At 38.3% G+C, this 22832-nt stretch overlaps 2 protein-coding genes across 4 annotated transcripts in view; one reads left to right on the top strand and one right to left on the bottom strand.

Annotated features, from left to right (window-relative positions):
- jak1 (Janus kinase 1) overlaps positions 1-4604 on the top strand; it is a 49612-nt gene extending 45008 nt beyond the window's left edge. For both annotated transcript variants that reach the window (XM_077533350.1, XM_077533349.1), the window contains 4 exons: positions 577-749; positions 1128-1242; positions 1607-1717; positions 3553-4604. In XM_077533350.1, coding sequence (XP_077389476.1) covers positions 577-749; positions 1128-1242; positions 1607-1717; positions 3553-3669 — 516 coding nt within the window. In that variant the 3' untranslated portion in view covers positions 3670-4604. The remainder of the gene's footprint in view (positions 1-576; positions 750-1127; positions 1243-1606; positions 1718-3552) is intronic.
- A 2971-nt stretch (positions 4605-7575) lies between these two features.
- Positions 7576-22832, bottom strand: part of raver2 (ribonucleoprotein, PTB-binding 2) — a 67208-nt gene continuing 51951 nt past the window's right edge. Inside the window, exons 10-16 of one of the 2 annotated variants that reach the window (XM_077534812.1) lie at positions 18805-19103; positions 16161-16269; positions 15884-16065; positions 15678-15782; positions 14330-14428; positions 11804-12022; positions 7576-10178 (exon numbers count right to left, since the gene is read on the bottom strand). In XM_077534812.1, coding sequence (XP_077390938.1) covers positions 10038-10178; positions 11804-12022; positions 14330-14428; positions 15678-15782; positions 15884-16065; positions 16161-16269; positions 18805-19103 — 1154 coding nt within the window. In that variant the 3' untranslated portion in view covers positions 7576-10037. The remainder of the gene's footprint in view (positions 10179-11803; positions 12023-14329; positions 14429-15677; positions 15783-15883; positions 16066-16160; positions 16270-18804; positions 19104-22832) is intronic. The other variant, XM_077534813.1, reaches the window with a different exon arrangement.

Here is a 22832-nt window from a genome sequence, read left to right as displayed (position 1 = left end):
CCAGTCCACATGTGTTTTGTGGATTTGGAGAAGGCGTTCGACCGTGTCCCTCGGGGAGTCCTGTGGGGGGTGCTTCGGGAGTACGGGGTACCGGGCCCCCTGATACGGGCTGTTCGGTCCCTGTACGACCGTTGCCAGAGTTTGGTCCGCATTGCCGGCAGTAAGTCGGATTCATTTCCGGTGAGGGTTGGACTCCGCCAAGGTTGCCCTTTGTCTCCGATTCTGTTCATAACTTTTAGGGACAGAATTTCTAGGCGCAGCCGAGGCGTTGAGGGGTTCCGGTTTGGTGGCCTCAGCATTGCATCTCTGCTCTTTGCAGATGATGTGGTGTGGAATTATGAATGAAATATCTCAATTTGCATTTTTAACAGCTCTCTTGCAACCCTAATGAGGTCAAGCAGCATCAAAATGTAATTGATGATTTGGGCACAAGCAACATTGACAGGCTTGACAGTTGTTCATTGTAAAATCAGTTTGGCATCACCCTCTACTTTTTCAAACACTTGCCAATGACGTGTCCAATATCTTTTTTTTTTTTTTTTTAATTATTATTATTTTATTTTTTTTGTGTTTTAGGGAATGGATTACCTGGGATCTCTAAATTACATCCACCGTGACCTGGCTGCCCGGAACGTGCTGGTGGAGAACGAGCGGACGGTGAAGATTGGAGACTTTGGCCTGACCAAAAGCATTAAGGACGATAAACTTTATTACACCGTCAAGGACGACACTGACAGCCCTATTTACTGGTAAATACTTCAAGAATACAAATTCAATACTCATCATATATTACTGTTTTTGTCAATGGATTGTTTTAGTCTTGTGATTTTTCAATTAATGACGACTTTGCCATAACAGTGGACCAACTCTACAGGGAAATATTAAACGTCATATTTACTCCTTATGACTGACTGTGTGCCAGAAACTTTATTACTTGCGGTGTAACGGTTTGTATTTGCTATGCATCTGTTCCCACACAGAACATAAAAAAGGCACTTTATACATGTAAACGGGTAAAGATTACAAATCAAAGTCTCTGTTTTAAATTCACTCAAGTCACTTGTTGCTTCTTGTGCTTCTCCCAGCGTAATAATTCCGGTCACTCTCCTGTGTTTGTGTGATCTCAGGTATGCTCCAGAGTCCCTGATGTCCAAGTTCTACCTTGCCTCGGATGTTTGGTCTTTTGGGGTCACCATGTATGAACTCTTCACCTACTGTGACCCCACCAAGGGGCCCATGCAGGTGCTCACCAGCACACATGCTCTCTTTGTGACACACTGATACGGGTTATGTAAAATTGGTAAAATAAATAAATACAATTATACAGTTTGCTGGGGAACTTATCCACTATTATTCACAAAAACAAAAACAAACTTGTCTACAAATATTTTTCTGTTCTCTGAAATGCATAAAGGTGCCACAAGATGGTGGCAAAAGTCCTGTCTTGTTGCCAAGCAACTTAACAGTGTTCACTTCCAAATAGTGGTTCATTGATTCATGAACATGATAGGGGAAGATTACTGTACATTATATTTTATGAAAATATCAGGTTTGTCTTTAGTAAAGTAAAGCACTTGAGTAGCTTCTTTTTTTTTTTTTTCTGCAGGAGTTCTCCAAGTCAATTGGGTCACCCACCGGACAGATAACTATTGTTCATTTGCTCAAGGGGCTGACGGAGGGCAAGCGGTTACCACAACCTGATGGCTGCCCTAATCCTGTAAGTCACTTTCATTATTTTTTTTCCTGCCCAACATTGGTGGGAGTGGGTTGGTTGGGGGGGTGCTAGGATACTTCGTCCAAAGATGATGCCAAATTTGTTTTCATGAAAATTAATTTCAATCGGAGTCTCTAAATGTTCAAATATATTTAAGTATATATTAAGCACATAGGAGATTTTTGCACATAAAGTGCCATTTATTCAAGTATAAAATGTACAAAGAATAATTCAGTACTGTTTAACCTGAATGAACTTGCATGCACACATGCAGATACTGTATTCTTGCAATTACTCCAAAAAAGCATACAGTACTTTTATCAACATAACATTATAATATGAACATAGTGCAAATTTGTATTACAATATGACTAAAGGTCATACTCAAGCTCAAGTGCCAAACTCTCCTTGTCGTTTCATTTTCCACACACCCTTTGAAAAATACATTTATTACTTCAACTACTACTTCATTTACAACCACATAATTTATTAATATGATTAATTAATAATAATGTTAATAAATCCTCCACTTCTACAGGACTGTCTCAGAAAATTAGAATATTATCCTTTATTTTCTGTAATGCAATAAAATAAACAAAAATACCATCCATTCTGGATTCATTACAAATCAACTGGAATATTGCAAGCCTTTTATTATTTTTAATATTGTTCATTATGGCTTACAGCTTAAACAAAACTTAAACATCCTATCTCAAAATATTAGAATATCCTGAAAAAGTATACTAGTCGGCTATTCAACTAATCACTTGAATCGTCTGATTAACTCAAAACACCTGCAAGTGTTTCCAAGTGAATCCAGAATGTATGACTTTTTTTTTTCTTTTTTTTTCTTTTTCTTTTTATTGCATTACAGAAAATAAAAGACTATCACAATATTCTAATTTTCTGAGGCAGTCCTGTAGACTAAAAACGTTACGGCATAATCATACAGAAAATAAAAGACTATCACAATATTATAATTTTCTGAGGCAGTCCTGTAGACTAAAAACATTACGGCATAATCATCATAAGAGAACAAGAATAAATGCAAACGTCAGTTAGCGTCTGTTTGAACTTTCAACCATTGGAGGGTGCTATTGTATTGCATAACAACAATGCATTTAGTTTTAGCTTGTGCAAAACTACGTTGCTTATTGATGTCCGTCCAAAACAATCTATCTGAACATAAAGGTTATTTTAAACAGTCACTCACGTCTCACAGGCAAACCAACATGATATGGCCAAGTTGCCAACGTGCATTCTTGATGTGACGGTACTCAGGAGACTGCCTCTCTTAACTTAACAGGTGATTCTCCTTCTCCAGACTCCTAGTGAGGTGGATTATAATGCTTTGTCGTAAGCAGCGCCAGCTACTGTTCAGGGGGGGCATAACAATTAGTAGGCGTCTGATTGGAAAAAAATGCTGGCAGGCTGCATTGGCCAGGCGTGCGAAGTCACTGCGCCGGTGCCGTGATATGTCAATGATTTGGCGACTGCTGGGTCCAATCACATTTGAGCAGGGGCACGTGCCTGTAAATTAAAATATTTTTAATTAAATGAAACAGTGAAATTGTTATTTGAAGTTGTTTTTTTTTTTTTTTTTTTAAACAGTGTACCACTAATAGCAGTTTTGCCTCACAAGTAGCATGTTCAACTGAGGACAAAGCTTACTACTAAATAGACTTTGAGTTAAATGTCAAGGACATTGAATAAAACCTCAAAGGTCTCATTGAGCATTTATTTGTAACACACAGTTGACAGCATTAGCAGACTTATGGAATAAATGTTCCAAACGCGTTCCGTCTGACACGAGGCGAACTGTATTGTTGTGTCGGCAGGTGTACCAGATAATGCGCAAGTGCTGGGACTACGCCCCCGAGAAGAGGATCACCTTCAAGCAGCTCATCGATGAGCTGAGCAACATGCGGCAGCAGCTCGGCGGCTCCACCGAATGAAACGTCGGCCCGCGTCAAGCACCTTGCCGTACTCGCTACTAACCGATATGATCGCACTTGTTACATACGTGATAATTGGCGGCGTCAAAAAGATCCCAGCTCATCGATCCTCCCCCCCCAAAAAAGGATGGATCGAAGCGCTGACGTGATGGGATATGTCTTTGAGTTGAATTTCGAGTGCCACTCTTTTCTTAGAGGGAGCCTTCTGAGCCAAGGAATCATACGAGACATTTTGGGTGGTGGGGCAATTTCATCAAGTTTGAGTATGACCAAAAAAAAAAAAAAAAAAAAAAAAAGCACCACTAATTTTTCCTTCAAAGCATTATGCACCTGCGCTGATGATGTCGTCGTCAAAAGTTGATCCTGTTAGCTAATGAGCGGCAGGTAAATCAGCCGCACTTCTATACATTGTCCTCCTATTGCTAGCGTGACATTTGACAAAGTTATTTTTTCAGAAAAACAAAACCAAAAAATGTCCGGTGTTGCAGGACTGATGAGTTGCACCTTACTTTTTGACTTATTTTACGCGGCATTCTCAGTTGAAATGTATTTTAAACAAGCATTTTACATTTTTTGTCTGTAATTGTACTTAACTAAACCATTTCGCTCTGTATGTGAGGCTTTTATCGTATCAATGAAAAAAGGGCACATGTGAGTCCATATTTTATTCCCCTTTGAAAGAAAATGGAAGGTAAAATGTTCAGTTATACAATAGCAAAATAAATAAAATCACTGTCCTGGTCTTTCCAAATGCAATGTTATTAACCAACTTTTGAAGCGATACACTCTGTGTGTATGTATAATATATATACTCTTTGTAACTGTTGCACATTTCCCTGGAAATTCTGCATTCACAGTCAAAATCACATAAAATGTAACAAACGCTCTGTATCAGATCCCAAATAAATAAAAGCCTTATGTTTACAAAGCATGAATCACAGACATTATAGTCCTCTTCTGAAAGTAAGATTCACTACGTAAGTATCACACAGTTATTTTTATTTGCTGTATGCCCAGTCCCATTTCACCAGTATAAATTAATAGGCAACAAACTGTTTATGCAACGATAACGGTCCAATCAGATGTAAAATTGAATATTACACACACACACACACACACAAAAAATGTGGGGTACATTCAGTGGGCACAGGCTCATGTCTACAATAAAATCAAAGGCCAGATATTACTGTTCAATACAGCATTTAGCACCCTATAGTCTAATCATTTCCTGAAAATCTGATCAAATTAGCACACTCTTTAAAGATCATTTTTGAGCTTGAACCCATTGTACTAGTATTAAAAAAAAAAAAAAAAAAAGTTGACCAACTTAATTGAATTGCTTCAACTGGTAACACACAATTGAATTAAGTTAATATATTAACTAATTAATTATGATGTCATTAAGTTTAAGTTAATTCATCTTAATATATTAATTTTGGATTGTTTGGAAGTTGGTGTAACTTGGTCAGAGATGTAATAAAACCAACCCAATAATCTTAAAAATTAAATAAATAAATCCTCACTGATATTGTACTATATTTTTTACCCAATAATATACTTTATTAATTTATTATATGATATATATTACATCCCAGACATGCTTGCGTCAGCACAGTTCTAATCAAGTGGCCGGAGCTTGCTTTACATTTAGGGGCTCAAAATCAACTCTGAAATATTTAACACCAACATTTTAACATTTTTTTTTCTGTGATTTTTTTTTTTTCTTTGAATGGCTTAGCTCAGCGGTGTCCAAACTACGGCCCAGGGGCCATTTGCGGCCCGCCGTCCATTTTTCAGTGGCCCGCGACGTATGCTAAAAATGGCATTTGACTCAGTTCAAATAAAATAAACAAAATGAAAATGTTTGGAGATGTTTTGAGAATCTAAGACTTAGATTCTCAAAACACAAAATGTAGAACTTTGGGCTGAAAATATATAATACATTATCTGTCAAGTTTTACATTAATTTTGAGGGGGAAGAAAGACCCACCAGAAAATGTCATAAAACCCCAATAATATAAGCTATTACATTATACATTAAAATTATTATTTTTGTAATTACATTCTTGGATTTTTATGACATTTTGATTGAGTAAAGTGCACATTTTGTTGCATTTTTAAGCGTTGTTACATTTTCAAGAAAATATTACGTTAGAGGGTGCGAATCAAACCTTTATTATTTCATATACAGGTTGAATAAAAAGTAGGTACATATATGCTATTTAAACGGATATAATGATTTTATTTTTTTTTCAGGTACTGGGAATAATGTCAAATCATTTGGTTCAAACAAAGAAAGTGAAGACCTGTCCCGAGGGATTAACGCGAACAGGTCGTGCGAGATGGCGACCCTGATTAAATGCTGTCGCTGTTGTGTCTGTTCCCCACCACAGCAATAGACAATATAAAAGACTGCATGGTCAAAACATTGCTGACCACGCTGCAATTACTCACAGATGAGTGGCGAGAGCAGCGTAGAGACAGCACATTCCAGCCTGCTGACTCAGCAGTTCACCGGCTCACGGTCAGTAGAAGACCCACATACGTGTCTGTTGGGCCTTTTAGTAGTGAGCGCTGCGCGGTCAAACAATGTGAAACTCCCTCGCCCCGTGACGGCTACTTCTATGCCATTACATCATACTTCAATCAGTGGAAGCTGACGTAATAGGGAGAATTGGACAATGTCGTACACAAGTCAATGACGTCATGTCACAAAATTGTCAATTGTACACTAAATATGACATCACAAGACTACAGCAATATAGAATAAGAAAATGGTGTCATGGAAGAACACATCATTTAGCCCAGTGACCCTCAGAAAATGTTAATCTCATCTCGCTATTGCTTTTTCAGTGTTGCCAAGGCGACGCAAGTACGGCACTACATTCCTACTCAGCGGTAGAATAATTATATGCACAATCAAATAAATAGTTGCAAGATTATATTATTAAGGAGTACTTGGGTAACACTGAAAAGAACAAAAACTACACAAGAATGATGTGTGAATTTTACAAATACAGCTAGAATTGTATGAAACAAAATTGAACAAGATAACAAAACCATACATACATTTTGCTTATATTTTCACAATAAGCATTAAATTAAGCAAATATAGTCACAATTGCAGGTATACTCATACTTCTGTCAGAACAATTAAAAAAATAATATTGCTAGTAGAGTATAAGCACTTAACTGTGGGAATGTTGCATTTATGATGTGTGAAAATTTTGAAATCATTCAAATGTTGTAGATCAGAGATGTCCAAACTACGACCCGGGGGCCATTTGTGGCCCACCATCCATTTTTCAGCGGCCCATGACATATACTAAAAATGGCGTTTGACACAGTTTTACAAAATAATGTTTGGAGATGGTCAAAGTAAGAAGGGAGGGTCTAAAAAAATAGGTCACATTTTTCTGGCTAAACAAAAATTATATCTACGTATATATATATATATATATATATATATATAAGTCGAGTGGTTAGCACGTCCGCTTCCCAGTTCTGAGGTCTCTGGTTCGAGTCCAGGCTCGGACCTTCCTGGGTGGAGTTTGCATGTTCTCCCCGTGACCGCGTGGGTCTTCTCCGGGTACTCCGGTCTCCTCCCACATTCCAAAGACATGCATGGCAGGTTAATTGGGCGCTCCGAATTGTCCCTAGGTGTGCGTGTGAGTGTGGATGGTTGTTTGTCTCTGTGTGCCCTGTGATTGGTTGGCAACCAGTTCAGGGTGTCCCCCGCCTACTGCCCAGAGCCAGCTGAGATAGGCACCAGCAGCCCCCGCGACCCTTGTGAGGAATAAGCGGTCAAGAAAATGGATGGATGGATATATATATATATATATATATATATATATATATATATATATATATATATATATATATATATATATATATATATATATATAGTTTTGTTTTTTATTTTTTATTTTTTTTAGGACTAAACAATTTGTCGTCGTCACATTATGTGGCCCTTGCGTCCTACTGAGCCTCAGGTGGCTCTCAAATCTCAAATGAAAAAGTTGGGACAGCCCTGATCTAGATGATATAGACTTTTTCGAGTAATTTAAAAAATTGACCATTTTGATAATATGACTTTACACTTGTAACATCTCGTGCTTTTCAGCATTATTCTTTTTTTTTTTTTTTTTTTGTCTTTTCAGTGTGGCCCAAATAGTCGTTGGTAAGATTATAAAAACATTGACTAAAAGAATAAATATTATATAGTACATTCAACAATTTTACAGCAGTAATGAGCCTTAGTTATTGCCATAGCAAGCAGTAATACTCAAATAGCAAGCCCTCATTGATAATCAACTAAAGTTAGACACAAAATATTTTTGTTACAGAAAACGGATAGACAAAAAGAGTAAGAAAAACATTTTTAGGAAAGAAAAGATTCACACTCTTATTTGCTTTTGTAAAAGGTTATTGGAAGGTGAGTGGTGATTCCAACAAAACAAAACAAAACCCACCAACCATCTGTTATTGCAGCAACATTCAATCAGCATTGTGTGTCTTGACCATCTCAACCCAGAACACTGACAACATTCCTTTTTCAAATGCAACTGTTCAAATGAAAACGAGCTGTGTGACGACTTTGCTCACATTTGGATTAAATGTTACACAAATCGAAATATATATCCCAAGCAGGTTTCACAAGTGACACAAAAAGCCGTGTAGCCCCTGCAAGAAATACCTGATTAAAAAATAAATACATAAATAAATAAACCAAGAGCCGTATGGGCTTGAAATCATTGAAAGAATGTGAATTTTCACAATTCCATTAAAAACAGGGGACAAGCATTTTTTTTGTTTGTTTGCAGGGACTACAAAAACATTACAAATTTACAGCAAAGTGGATCTGAAATCAATATATTTATACATTTTCATTCTTGTGGTTACATGATGCTCACAACAGAGCTGACAAACGTCCTTAAAACAAAGCTGATGTGTCACACATGGCTTGCTATAAAACACACAACCACACAAGAATAGTCAGTTCAGTCTGTCTTTGATTGACGGAGAGAAGCTCTTGTGTGTCAACGGGGCTTTTATTGGTCCACGCCCTGTTTCCTGATGTTCTCCCAGTTTTGGGATTCTAAAATGGCTGACACTTCCTACAGATACAGCTTAGGCACACTCATGAATTGAATCCACACCAAACGGCTGTCCATGTATAAAAGAGCAACACGGCAGTAAGACGGGAAAGGAGAGACGTTAACAGGCAGAGCGTTGTTGAACGCTCGTACTTTAAAGTTGTGTTTTCGTTTGAGCAAACATACAAACATATGCTAGTTTACATTAGTACAAGGTAATATTAGTATAGTTGACATTGGAGATGGGGAGCGACTAATTGAGGAGGGTTAAGGCTTGAACCGGATAAAGACAACAGCTCACATTTGAACCCTTGCCAATTTGGTGTTTTCTACATTCGCACATTTTTAAATCCATTAATTGCTGAAAAACTCGCTAAGTGGTAAAAGTATTACTTTGGCGCCAATGTTGAAGTGATTTAAGGATTTTCATTTTGACCAAAGTAGTGCTTTGCCACCATATTGCGGCATCTATAATAGGCAATTAAAAACCTTGAGGGTGTAGTGTTGGTTAGCGAGAAGCGAACAGTCTTATGGGTTGCCGCATGTGCTGAGGTTCTCGGATTACAACGATCCCGACACGCGATATTTCCAGGTTAAGCAATATTGTTTAATGGATTTTGACTGATTTTGTAAGGCCCACAAAATATTGTGTTCTATTGCTATAAAAATATGGAACTTACCTAAAGAAAGCTTAAAGTCTCTTATATTTCTCATATATTTCTATCTGTTTCCGTTTTGCAGCAATTAGCATGAGAATATAGCTAAGTTTCATCATTATTCACAAATCTGCTTAGAATTTTGAGTAATTAAGCTTTCTTTTTTTCCAAAATGGTCTTGGTTGATCTCTTATACTCTGTTGCCACCTGCTGGCCGTTTGTGTAATATCTACCATTTCTTCAACTATTCTTTGCAGTTGAGAGGCTGCATCAAAGCCTTTTGTATGCTCTATAGCATAAAAAAAACATACAAGAAAAAACAAATATGTCTTTGGGACACGTAAAAACATTTAAAATAGAACATATTTTTACGTTTTTGGGAGCAAATGAGTTGTTGATAAACTCGTTTACGTGGCGACGTAAGAAGACGTCACGCATCACAAAAAGGCACGCTTAGTTACCCAATTGACCGTTTTTGATTGTTTTACATGAAGTGAGTGTTTCCTATACAAATATTTACATGCTAGACAACGGTGCGTTCAGACCGTCGTAAACCGAGGACCCCGTTTATTGGAACCATTCAACCGTATCCAGCTTGAAAGATTAGCGTGTCTCTCTAGAGTCGCTTCCTCTTGAAATAGTCAGCATACTGCCCCCCAAGGCCTTGGGAGTGCTGTCCGATGTAGCCGCCATCTGATGATGTCACTTCCTGCACCGCCAACTGGGGATACTCCCTCTTGTGGCCCCGAGTCTGGTTCTAAAAAAAAAAAAAAAAAAAGAGGGGGACAAATCAAAATGGACCACACAGCTCACCCACAGACAGCAGATACAAAATGGAGGACTGGAAGGAGAGTTAGGATGTAATTTTATTGTTTTAATATCTATTTTTCTTTATTGTGTTTTATTTTAGTGCTATTATAATTTCTAGTTTTAATAGTGTTTACTGCATTAATTTTATATGCATGCTAGCTGACCTGGATGTCTCCAATTTTATTGTTTTTAATTTATCTGTATTTTTCCCTATTTTTTTTTTTTTTATAATCACAGTTTTTAATATGTGCAGCACTTTGGGCAGTGTTACTGTATTAAAAGAGGAAGTCAAAACATTTCTTGACAATAGTATGTATATGTGACGTCACAAATGTAAACACGACATTCTGATTAATATTACATTTGTGGAACATTAGTTATGTAGCAAAATCCAGCCATTTTTATCCATCTAAGGGGGGGCGGCCATTTTGCCACTTGCTGTCGACTTAAGATGTCATCACAGTTGCTCATGCAATGACCAATCACAGCTCATCTGTTGTGCACTGGAAGGTTTGGATCCCAAATGCAGACACAAATAAGATTTTCTCCATTTATTCACATCGAGAGGCCGAAACCCAGAAACGCTGTACACAGGACAGTTGAACAATAATCCGGCAAACCACACACAATTCTCAGACTGGACCCACAGACAGTGAATCGTAAAGGACTAAAGAACGACATCACATAGGTCCCGACAGGATTAAAGGTTGACATCACGAACATCACGTTTTGTAAACAGACACTTGTTACATCAGTACCTAAACAGACACATAACAGGTCATGAACTCTGGCGCGACTCTGGCGCATGCGACCCAGGCCATGGCAAGCTGCTTTCTGCACCTGAGCTGTGATTGGTTGTTACCTGAGACCTGAGCAACTGATGTCAGTTACACCTGATAGAAAGTGGCAAAATGGCCGCCTTCTGATATTGATAAAAACTGCTGAATATTGCTGCGTAACTCAATATTGCAATAATGCAATATTAACCAGAATACCGTATTTTAGACTAGTGTGGCTACATAGAACATATTGTCACGATTTTTATGTATTTATTTTTGTTGGGGGGGGGGGGTTGACCTCCCCTTCAAATGTGCTATAAAAATAAACCTTGACCAAAATAAATAAATAAATACATAAATAAATAACATGATTTATACTTTACATACACTTGTTTGTCTGTTCAAGGCGCATGAAGGACGTTTGGATTCTGAACAGTTGCACAAAAATTACATGCCAAAAATAGCTTGGCAAAGTTGCGTGAAAATCAACTAGACAACAATGCAAACATGCTGTGTGTGTTTTAGGATAAGCGCAGGCGAAAAGGGTTTAGCTTGCATGACAGAGACGAGGCCACAAAAGGCAGTCTGTCCAAACAAATGGAAATCTCTCCAGAGACAGGCAGAGCTGGCGAGGTCGTCCTTCCACTTCCTGTCTCTTAATACCTTCAGCCGCCGCACTCTTCTCTTGTTTGCACTTTCAACATTAAAGACTGATGTGATTAGTGACGAGTAGCATTGTCATCAGGTCAGCTAATGGACTCACAACGTCAAGATGTTTGCTGCTACTACTCACATAATAGTAAGCGTTCCAGTCTGTGGCGGCAGCTTGCGCATGTGTGACGGCATTTGGCGCGGCTGCGATGGGGTGCGGCGGCCCAAGGAAACCTGGCATCAGTGGCAGGGTGCTGTAGGCTGGCAGCATGGTCGCAGTTGGTAGGACGGCGGGGGGAGGGGCCACGCCGTTGTTGACGGCGTGAAGAGCCACGCCTAGAGGCTTACACACATCCACTTCCTGTTTAAGAAACACTCAGCGTATCACACCAAAGCTCAAGAGACAATTTGAATAATGTATTACCAACGTCAGCTGACATGACAGAGCACCAAAAAATATCACAAGTGTTTCATGAAGCTTCATTTCCCATCACTACTATGGGCTGGTGCATGTCTATGCTGGCCTATGGAGGACTAAAACTGCCAAAATAAAAAATAAGTGCTCCTCCATCAAATCCACCACCTACGCTACCATTTAGTCCTGCTTTTACAGAGTCTAATATCTCATCCTTACTCTCAGTTAGTAAATTGCCAGATGTACTGGCGGACGAGGCAAGCACGTCTACCGAATTTAAAAAGAAGCTAAATGAGACTTGATCTGGCATGGAAATTAAGATACATCTTTTTATAGGGCCAGTTTGGAGGACCAAAACTGCCAAAATTAAAAAATAAATGTATGAATAAATTAGGGCTGTCAAAGTTAAAGCGTTAATAGATTAATTAATCTCAGAAAATTATCGCATTAATCACGTATTAATGCAGATTAATCGCACTATTTTTTTTTACCGCACTTGAGCCTTGAACGTAACCGCGGATGGTTACATTGAAGGCGGCGCAGGTCAGTGATGAGGTCAATGCACGGCATTTCGTACGCCTGTTGTTCCAAAATGAGCGGGGTGACTCCAGTTGGTGTGCTCGGTGGTAAATTTCGCTTTAAAAAACACCCAGACGGGACTTTAGATAAAACAAAAGTAATTTGCATTTAATTAATTAATAATTGCTGAATTGCACCCAGTTAATATGATGCGTTACCAAGTTTTCGTCAGTATTTAGTACGTTCTTTGCAATATAATTGTTGAATTGCACCCAATTGATATGATGCTGTTACGTTTTGAGCAATACACGCATGCATGCAATTGTTTACATGCATTTAATCAATGTTTACAAATGACATTCAGATAATAAAATGCGTTAATGTCAAAATATTACGGTATTTTGTATTTTATATTACGCAAGTAATTTAGCTGATTAATCGTGATGAATCAAAATTAAAAAGTGTGATTAATCAGATCAAAAATTTTAATTGTTTGACAGCACTATAATAAATAAAAAACTAATATAAAAATATAACTGAAAAATTAAACACAAAAAATAAATGTGTGCTTAGTTTTTGTTTTTTTTATGTTTTATATCCGAGGGCCAAAACTGCCAAATTTAAAATTAAAAAATGAATAAATAAAGAAATGAATAAATTAATGAATAGTTGAATAAAAATGAAAATTAAAAACGGTTAAAAACATATAAATAAAAAATTAAAGGCATATTTATTTTTTGTTAAATTTTTGAATTATTTTATTATTTGTTTTTCTTTCTTTATTTAATTATTTATTTAGGTATTTATTTATTCATTTATTTTTAATTTTGTCAGTTTTGGTCCTCGGATATAAATCACAAATCAAAAACTAAACGCGTACTTAATTTTTGTGTTTAATTTTTTAATTATATGTTTATTTTCGTTTTTATGTATTAATTTATTTATTTTTAATTTTGGCAGTTTTGGTCCTCCAAACTGGCCCCATAAAAGGTTGTATCTTAATTTTCGTGCCAGATAAAGTCTAGTTTAGCTTATTTGTGAATTTGGTAGACATGCTTGCCTCGTCCCCCAACACCTGGCAATTTACTAACTGAGAGTAAGATGAGATTTTAGACTCGGTAAAAGCAAGTCTAAATGGTCGCGTAGGTGGTGGATTTGAAGGGGGCGGAGGCAGATCGGCACACCGTGGACGTGTGCAGTGAATGTCATGATAAATATGGCAACAACATGGGGCAATCCCTGTGAATCATTGGAGAAATCAATTAATTGGATAAATTATCATAATTATCTTTCAAATATTTTAATAGCACCCCCTATAATAATGCAAACGAGGGATGCCGCTACGATTGGCCAGGAAAGGGCTACTTTCCACCCAACAACGGCATAATTGCCCGATTAAGCCCAATTGTACCTGTGCAAAGTCTATCAAAATAACAAAAGAAAGAAAACTCCAATCATGCACACAGTTAGACTGTATTTTGTGTTACACCTGCACTGGGTATTAAAATATGTTTGCTTTGAAATTCCCCTGGAGGAGTTGGACGAAGAGCGCAAAGCCTTCCCTGTGACCCCGGATAAGAGGAAGAAAATGAATGGACGGAAGAATAAGGAAAGTATGCTGTGCACATAACGTTACATTGCAAAGCATAAAACTTAACATTCTGCATTTCTGTTCAATTTCACACTTTGCATTAGCATTTGCCTGGCATTGTGTGTGTGCGTGAGTGTGTGTACCTTGCTGGCATAGGCCTGTGCAGCTGTAGACTGGGAGTAATAATGAGTAACTGTCTGCAAGTAGGAATTGTAATCACTATACGAGGAAACGGGTGGAACCTAGAACACAAGAAGGCCTTCTTTATTTTCCGATCTACCCAAAAGATCATGTGACCTACCTGATTACATGTTAATTCGATTACTTTGGAAATATAGTGGTACACAGTAAATTCTGTAGAATCAATTTTACTCTAAACAAAGTAAAAATTTACTTCAAAGAATTAAAGAAAAAAAAAAGTCACTCAATGGTTGAGGAACAAACCCACAAGTTCAGGTTGGGTCATGTCTGGGGTCACGCCAGGGTTAAGTTTGAGTTCATGAAGTTAAGTTGGGTTCACGACCGTGAGGTCAAGTGTCTGTTTTGTACTGATATAACAAGTGTCAGTTTTGAACTGATGTAACCATCATATAACCATCTTCTAGTTTCAACTAGATTTAGGCCATGTGATGTCAATCTTTAATCCTTTAGGTGATGTCTGGACCTATGTGATGTCATTCTTTAGTCCTTTACTTGCTACAACCAATCAGATCAATTCACTGTCTGTAGGTGCAGACTGAGAATTGTGTGTTTTGCCGGATTATTGTTCTCTGTTCCTCTGTGCTTCTCCACAGTCCAAGGGGGCTTGGCGTCTCGTGATTCTCGATGCATTCTCATTGCTTTTCGTTTCGTCAAGTTATGTGAATAAATAGTTAAAACCTTATTTGTGTCTGCACTTTGGCATCCAACTCCAGCACACAAACATCTACTATCTGAGCCATGCAGCTCCTACTGTGTGTTAGTAGATTGCTCGTGTCACCAAAATCTTCTAAAAAAAACAAACACTTTTGTGCTTCTTTTGAATACAAGCAAACGGTAGCAATGGCAGAGCTCATGTGGTAAAGTCACCCAAGCTGAAGGTCGTGAGTTCGTTCCTCAAACCTTGTGTATTTTTTTTAATTATTATTTTTTTTAATAAACTACTAAATTAGAATCAAAATCTCTCCTTGCAAAATTTATTTAGAATTTCTGACTGCAAAATCTTGAATAGTTTTTCATGGGATAGGCAAATTCTCTCATACACACTAAAAATATTTCAGATTTACTCTGAATGTTTTACTCTCTTCCAAGTGTAAATTTTACTCTAAACAGTCTATATGGTCCCACTCTAAACAGAGCAAAATGACTCTACAGAATTTCCTGTGTATAGGAAAAAGTGCAAGAACCCTTTCAAATGTCTTAAATTTCTTCCTAAAGTGGTCATAAACTGTGGCCTGCACCACGGGAATAAACTTCCACTAATACTACACTGTTCGTGTGTGTGTGTCTTACCTGTGTGTGATCCTTTGTATAATCGGTGGCTGTGTTGTCCTGTGGCGTGGCAGAGTTGTATCCTTGTGCTGTTTGATAGTGCTGGTACCACTGTTGCATGGCCTCCTACAGAAGAAACATACACGCAAGTTGATTGGCTGCAATGCACTTGATGCTCTTGGTCATGTGATCCCATCCATATCCGTATTGTCTTCATGCTAGAGTACCTGCGTGTAGACCTGGTTGTAGTGGCTGTAGTCAGAGGAAGTGTCAGTATTGTACGAGGAAGTGGCGGGAGCGGCTGCACTGTGGGAGAAGGAGCTGCCACCCTGCGAGGCAACGGGGGTCGCCGAGCTGCCGTACATGCCCGAGGCAGGCTGCCCTGCCGGGGCTTTACTGCCCAGTGACCCTGCGGAGAGGTTGAGGAGACACAATAAAAGACTACGAGAGACCGGCAACTGCTTCGGGTCTTCGTGCAAATGAATTTGTGTGTGATGTGAGTACCTTGCAGAACAACCCCCGGCATTACACTGGCAAGGTTCAGGTACGGATTGGAGGGCAGTCGGACGTCTTTGGGGGGCTCTCCCAGCAGAGAATTCTGACCGTTGTTTACCTAAAGAGAAGACGTTTGACATTTAAATGCAGTTGAATCACTAGCTGGTGCATCAACTTAGGAGTGGCAATTACTAGGGCTGGTATCCATTCTCATTTAAGATAGAAAGAAAATACTTTTAAATTAATGTGAACATAAATTCTTAATTTATGGGAATAAGAGATATATAAAATAATTCATTCGTGGTTATATGAATCGATACCGGGCTTGAAGAGCAAAATCGATTCAATATTGATTATTTGATTTTTTAAAACCCAGCCCTAACAATTACCACTCATACTTTTCTGAAGAGGGCGGCACGGTAGTCGAGTGGTTAGCACGTCCGCTTCCCAGTTCTGAGGTCTCCGGTTCGAGTCCAGGCTCGGACCTTCCTGGGTGGAGTTTGCATGTTCTCCCCGTGCCCGCGTGGGTCTTCTCCGGGTACTCCGGTCTCCTCCCACATTCCAAAGACATGCATGGCAGGTTAATTGGGCGCTCCGAATTGTCCCTAGGTGTGCGTGTGAGTGTGGATGGTTGTTCGTCTCTGTGTGCCCTGCGATTGGTTGGCAACCAGTCCAGGGTGTCCCCCGCCTACTGCCCAGAGCCAGCTGAGATAGGCGCCAGCAGCCCCCGCGACCCTTGTGAGGAATAAGCGGTCAAGAAAATGGATGGATGGATACTTTTCTGAAGAAATGAATTTCACCTTAACACACGTTGACATTAACTCGGTCACAACCACTTGGTTGAGTTTTAGGAGGCTTGTGAACCTGCGAGGATTGTGCTCTGTTAATTACATTTTCCCTTCATTAAAAAAAAGACTGGAGGAGACAGCCCGGGGATTTGCTTCCCTTAAGAACGTAAGCACTATGATTATCTCAATGAATCACAATGAAAGAGGACGTTAGCAGAGTTTCATTTAAAGATGCAGGCGAGCAAGGTGGCAGACAAAGTGCACTCGAAAAATGGAAAGGTTAAAAAAAAACGACTATTCTAGTAGGTTAAGCTGATACCCGTTAATACCTGGAGTATTACGGGTTAGAATTGGGGGGTTAGCTCACCAAGTAATTCCTGAGCACTGTTCCCTCATGGTATGGGTCAAATGCAGAGAACAAATTTTGCCCCACTTAGGTGGGTGTGACAATCAGTAGGACTTTTATTCGGGATTCCCCAAAAAAATGTCAGCCTCTAACACAGATGAACTCAAATATCTTAGTCAGATTGGTTGTCCCAATCACCAATATATATTGGTTGAAAACACCTACCATCCTAGAGTGATTTTTTTTATAACGAAAGGATCTGTCGGACACATAACTACCAGCTAGATTGGTCAAATAGGACCTGTTTTTAGGGTGTGGCCTGCAAGGGTATGGAAAAGTTCTGGTGTCAGTGCTGCTATATGAAACAGAAAACTGGGATACAACTCTTATTAACTCATTCATTCCCAGCCATTTTCATTGAAGCAACCCCCTTCGCTCCTAGCTGTTTTACTGGATTTTGAATGATTTTGCAAGGCCCACAGAATATTGTGTTCTATTGATAGAAAAACATGGAACCTACCAAAAGAACGAATGGAGCCTCTTCATCAGACAAAAAAAAAAAGTATATTTCTAACTGTTTCCGTTTTGCAGCAATTAGCATTAGAATATAGCTAAGTTAAATCATTATTCACAAATATGCTTAAAACAGTGGGCAAACAGCTTGCTTTCATTATGGCATCATGGTTGATCTCTTATACTCTGCTGCCACCTGCTCGCCGTTTTTGTAATTACTACAATTTTTTCACTCGTTCTTCTTGTGTATGCGTTAGCATTAAAAATAAATAAAATAAATAAATAAAATAAAAAACTTAAAAATACATCTTTGGGACACTTAAGACTTTTAAAATAGAACATATTTATACGTTTTTGGGAGTTGTCTCCATTGTCATGACTGGGTCATGCCAGGTTTAAGTTTGGGTCATGACGGTGAGGTCAAGTGTCTGTTTTGAACTTATGTAACCATCATATGGTTTCAACTGGAAAAACACGATGTGATGTCAGGAGATATGTGATGTCAAGAATCTTTAATCTCTTTTTCTGGTCAACAGCCAATCAGATAATTCGATGTCAGTCCTGTTACCCACATGTCTAGCCCCAGCCAATCCGATCAATTCACTGTCTATTTAAGCCAAACCGAGAAGTGGGTGTTTGTCAGATTATTACCTCTGTTCCTTAGTGCATCTCCACAGCCCAATGGGGCGTGGCATCTCGTGATTCTCGATGCATTCTCGTTGTTTCTCGTCTAGTCAAGTTTGTTCTACGCCTCTCGATCTTATGCGAATAAAGAGTTAACTCTTATTTGTGTCTGCGCTTTTGGGATCCAACCTCAGAACATAACATCCATTTGATCAAACCAGGCTGACGCTTTAAGCAGCTGTTTGATCACGAGGTTGATTGACAGAAATACAATTGAGATCATTGTTAAGAATATTTGCATAGGTTGCTTACAAGACATGACAGAGTGATTGAGTGGGGCTAGGCCGGGTTATCGTGCTCGTACAATGAGTTTTGTGCTCACCATGTTGTTCAGTGGCCCATCTGAACTGTTGTGATGTCCTGCGGATGTATAAACCCCTCCTGGGGCTTTTGGCGCAGGGTAGTTCTGTCTCTGCATCTCACTCCCTGCAGGGACAGCCTGTCGATCGCCGCCGTTGGAGGAGGGAGAAGACAGGACGGAGAAAGAGGAGGCGCAGATGGACTGGATGTTGTTTGGTTCTCCTCCGCCAGGTTGGGGCTGGATGTAGGGCATCACACCTGGTGCTGACACCACTACTGTGGCATTGTGGGATGACGCTGGCACAGGCTCGTGGCAAAATTCTGTCAGGGAAATAATAGAAAAAGAAAAAGTGATGGGATGGAAACTCTTATTAGTGGAACGAGGAGAGTCCATCAGGGCACCTGTCCCCTGTAGCTCAGTTGTCTCGACATAGCTCAATGGAGTTTTTCACCTCAAACATCATCACTAACCAATTTGGTGGTAGGAGTAGCAGTGTGCTCACTCCCAATACCAACAACTTTAAAACTCTCTTTCTCAATTATAGATAGCATCATTTGACGAATTGTTATGAGGACACCCATGCATAACTTTGTATCCTTATTAACATTAAACAATAAATATTCATCTGCTGAATAACTCAATTAGCATCATTTATATTTGTTGTGCACACTTATAATGAGCGTTCAACTGCAATCTACAGTAGTGGATGAGCAATTATCCACTTTTATACTAGCACAGCAATGCTACTGCGTTATATTGCAATGAACTCTATGCACAAATAGTCGTGACGTGTTTCCGGGAAAATCTCATTTTGCACCGCCTTTTCCGCTAATGGTCATCGCCGTTTGTTTTCCTTCAGAGAACCTCGACCAGTTGTCAATGTTTTGGAGTATATTTTCGTAATTGTTTTTTTTTTTTTATGAGTGTGGTTGCGTGCATTTGTCAAGGCATTGAAGAAGAGGAGTGACGACAGTACATCGAGCAATCACTGCTTAGTGCGCAGATAGACAGGTTTAACTATGCCTTGTTTTTTCTCTTATGCTGACAACCAGGGACAGTTTGTTGTAACTTGTTAACATTCGCAGGGATAACTCGATTTCACAAGGGCGCCATTTTTTAACAGTAGGACCAGAACTCTACTTTGAAGTTAAACTTTGATGTGTTGTTACGCTGTTTACAAAATTATCTCATGTTTCTGCCTTTCTGGCGTTTTGACTTTTCATGTGCCTGTATGTATTGTATATTATTCCTGTGCTGCTATTTTATTGTATTAAAAAACATGAAAATATTTATATGAGTTAGCATTCTTGCACTGCTGACAACACTGTCAGATTTCCATAGCAACCACTTTTCAGCAAGGCATTAAGAGAAATGTCACCTTGGCCTGACATAAAAAAAATAAACAGTAGAGGCATTACATCCGCTTCAAAATATTGACGAGGCAGAGCTCATCGGATCCCGTCGGCGAAGAGGAGAAGACTTGGTGAAGAGGAGGCTACAGACCAGAGAGTTGTTGTTGTTGGTTGGTTTGTTTATTGAACATATTAACACATTGCAAAATATAAGTTGAAGTTAGAATAAAAATTTGATGAAAGAAAATAATTCATCAATGTCATCATTTAATGTTCAAAAGGAGTAGGAAGAAGAGCAATAATTTATCTAGTCCTACTCCCTATTCGATCATCTTAATGTACTAATAAATTATTCTTATCTAAAAACATATTCAAATAAAAAAGAAAAACAAAAAATAAACAAAGAAAAATGGAACAATGAAAATCGTATATGTTATGAACAGTTACCTGGCAGGTTTCATCTGTTGATTCAACACCTCACCAGTCCGTCTAATTGGAGGGGGAGGGGTGGGGGTCGTAGAATATTGTGTGGACCCGTAGAAGAGCTACAATATATCATTTACATTTTTTTAATTAATAAATAGCTTTACTAGCTACAGTGGTACCTCTGCTTACGAAATTAATTGGTTCTGGAAGAAAGTTCTTAAGTAGAAAAATTTGTAAGTAGAGACGCATTTTCCATGTAAATGCCCTAATCCGTTCCAAGCCTCCCAAATTTCAGACATAAATGTTTTATAAAGGATAAAAATGCATCAAAACATGTAACAAATACATGTTACAATTAGATTATTGCACAATAAATGAGAGTTGTGCATAATTTAAATAACATAGAATAGGATAAAGAATAAAAATGATGGTCATTTACCTTTTTAACTGCTGTCCTCATCGTTTTTTGCCCTCTGGTTCATGTTCTCTCTCAGAAGTGTTTTTTTTTTTTTTTTTTGCCTGGTGTTGTGTAAAGAACTGATCTATGGATGTTTTTTTTTTTTTTTTAATAAACAATCCTTCGTTAATGTCCAATGCAAGCATCATCTTAGTGAGCAAACGCCCGATTCGTGAACACTTTTTCCGGGCGATTCTTTTAAACAAAATTCTGAAACTTCATGGAAACTTCCGGTATGGCGAGGCATATTTTTCCAAAAAAAAAAAAAAAAAAAGGCCTGAATCGTCGCAATTAAAAACTTACTGTGCCTTCATCAATCACCAATTGTTTGAATTGTTGCACAAATTCGTTGGCCGTTAGTTCATACATTTACAAAAAACGGAACACCTCATGGGCCGCGGGATGAAGGATGAGGACGCTGTAGAGACACCGCTCTAGTATACGCTCATATCTATGGTAGGTTCCTCTTAGCCAATGGGATGCCAGAACGATGCACAAACACCGCTCTAGTATACGCTCATAGTTACCTATGGTAGGAAATAGCCATAGCTGAAAGTATGTTGCGTTCGGTAATGTATTTTTACCTTTCGTATCTAGAAATTTCTTTCGTAACAAGAGGCAATATTTTCCCGTTGAGGAGTTTCGTAACTCGAAAATTTCGTATGAAGAGACGTTTGTAGAGGTTCCACTGTACTCAAAACGGCTTGTATTTCCATGTATATTTCCATGTACATTTTAAGGAATGACGTCATTACCAGAGCTCAAGCCGTCAAAATTATGACTCTGGGAGATCTAATCAGTAGTTTTAAAATTCTGATAGACATATTGTTAAAGCAAGGAGTGTGGGTTAAGGATTTAGGATTAGAGTTTGACATCACATCAACAGTGCGTTCCACTGAAGTCTCCCCGCACTGGAAGTTTGGGTATACGTCGAATGCGGAAGTGCTTTGTGCATATAGTCCATAACTATTGCATTATAAAGCAATAATTTGCATTGAAATTTAACAAAACTACTCTTTACAAAATATAGAAAAATAACACAAATCATTTACGAGAAAAGGAGCTATTTCACTTCGGGGTCATTAGCAACAGGCTTGGCTATCACCAAACATCCCATTTGCTATTTATTTACATTTGCTTTGTTAATACACTTTTCGTGAAATAATAATAATAATAATAATAATAATAATAATAATAATAATAATAATGAAAAGATACAAAATGATGTATTGCAAAATAATACAATGTTATTTTGGGAGGGAAACGAAAGACTTCCACTTCCGGCAGGAGAATGGATGATTGTTTGGAGAAATGTTTACGATTTTCTAGTGATATCAAGGCGAGGACATACTTCGTATTCAATATATGGGATAATGTATGTACTAAATGTTAGCAGTTAATGAACAAAACAATTGTCAGGTTGATGATAACCAGGACTATTGCTAATGACCCGGAAGTGGAATATGTCATTTTCACGCAGATAATTTGCCTTATTTTGCTATATTTTTTGAAAAAGTCATTGCATAAAACACAATAGTTATGAGTTATATAGCAAATTATTGTGTTATAATCCAATAGTTATTTCAATATAGCGCAATAGTATCGCAATATAAAGCAATAGCATTGTGTTACATTCCATTGCATTGTGTTATATTGTAGTCTTAAATATTTTCGTGATGTCCCCTACCAGGTTCAGTACTTTCTACTGAATCCCTCCAATTGGATTTTTAGTATTATCTCCGAAAAACATCATATGCAAGGCTCAAACTATTTTTTTTTCCCCTTTGCAGAGTTGTTTTACATATCAATGACTT

The sequence above is a fragment of the Festucalex cinctus genome, chromosome 10 (assembly GCF_051991245.1).
Source record: "Festucalex cinctus isolate MCC-2025b chromosome 10, RoL_Fcin_1.0, whole genome shotgun sequence".
In the NCBI taxonomy this organism is placed as follows: domain Eukaryota; kingdom Metazoa; phylum Chordata; class Actinopteri; order Syngnathiformes; family Syngnathidae; genus Festucalex; species Festucalex cinctus.
The sequence above is the reverse complement of the archived record's forward strand: the minus strand, read 5'-3'. Positions and strand labels throughout refer to the sequence as shown.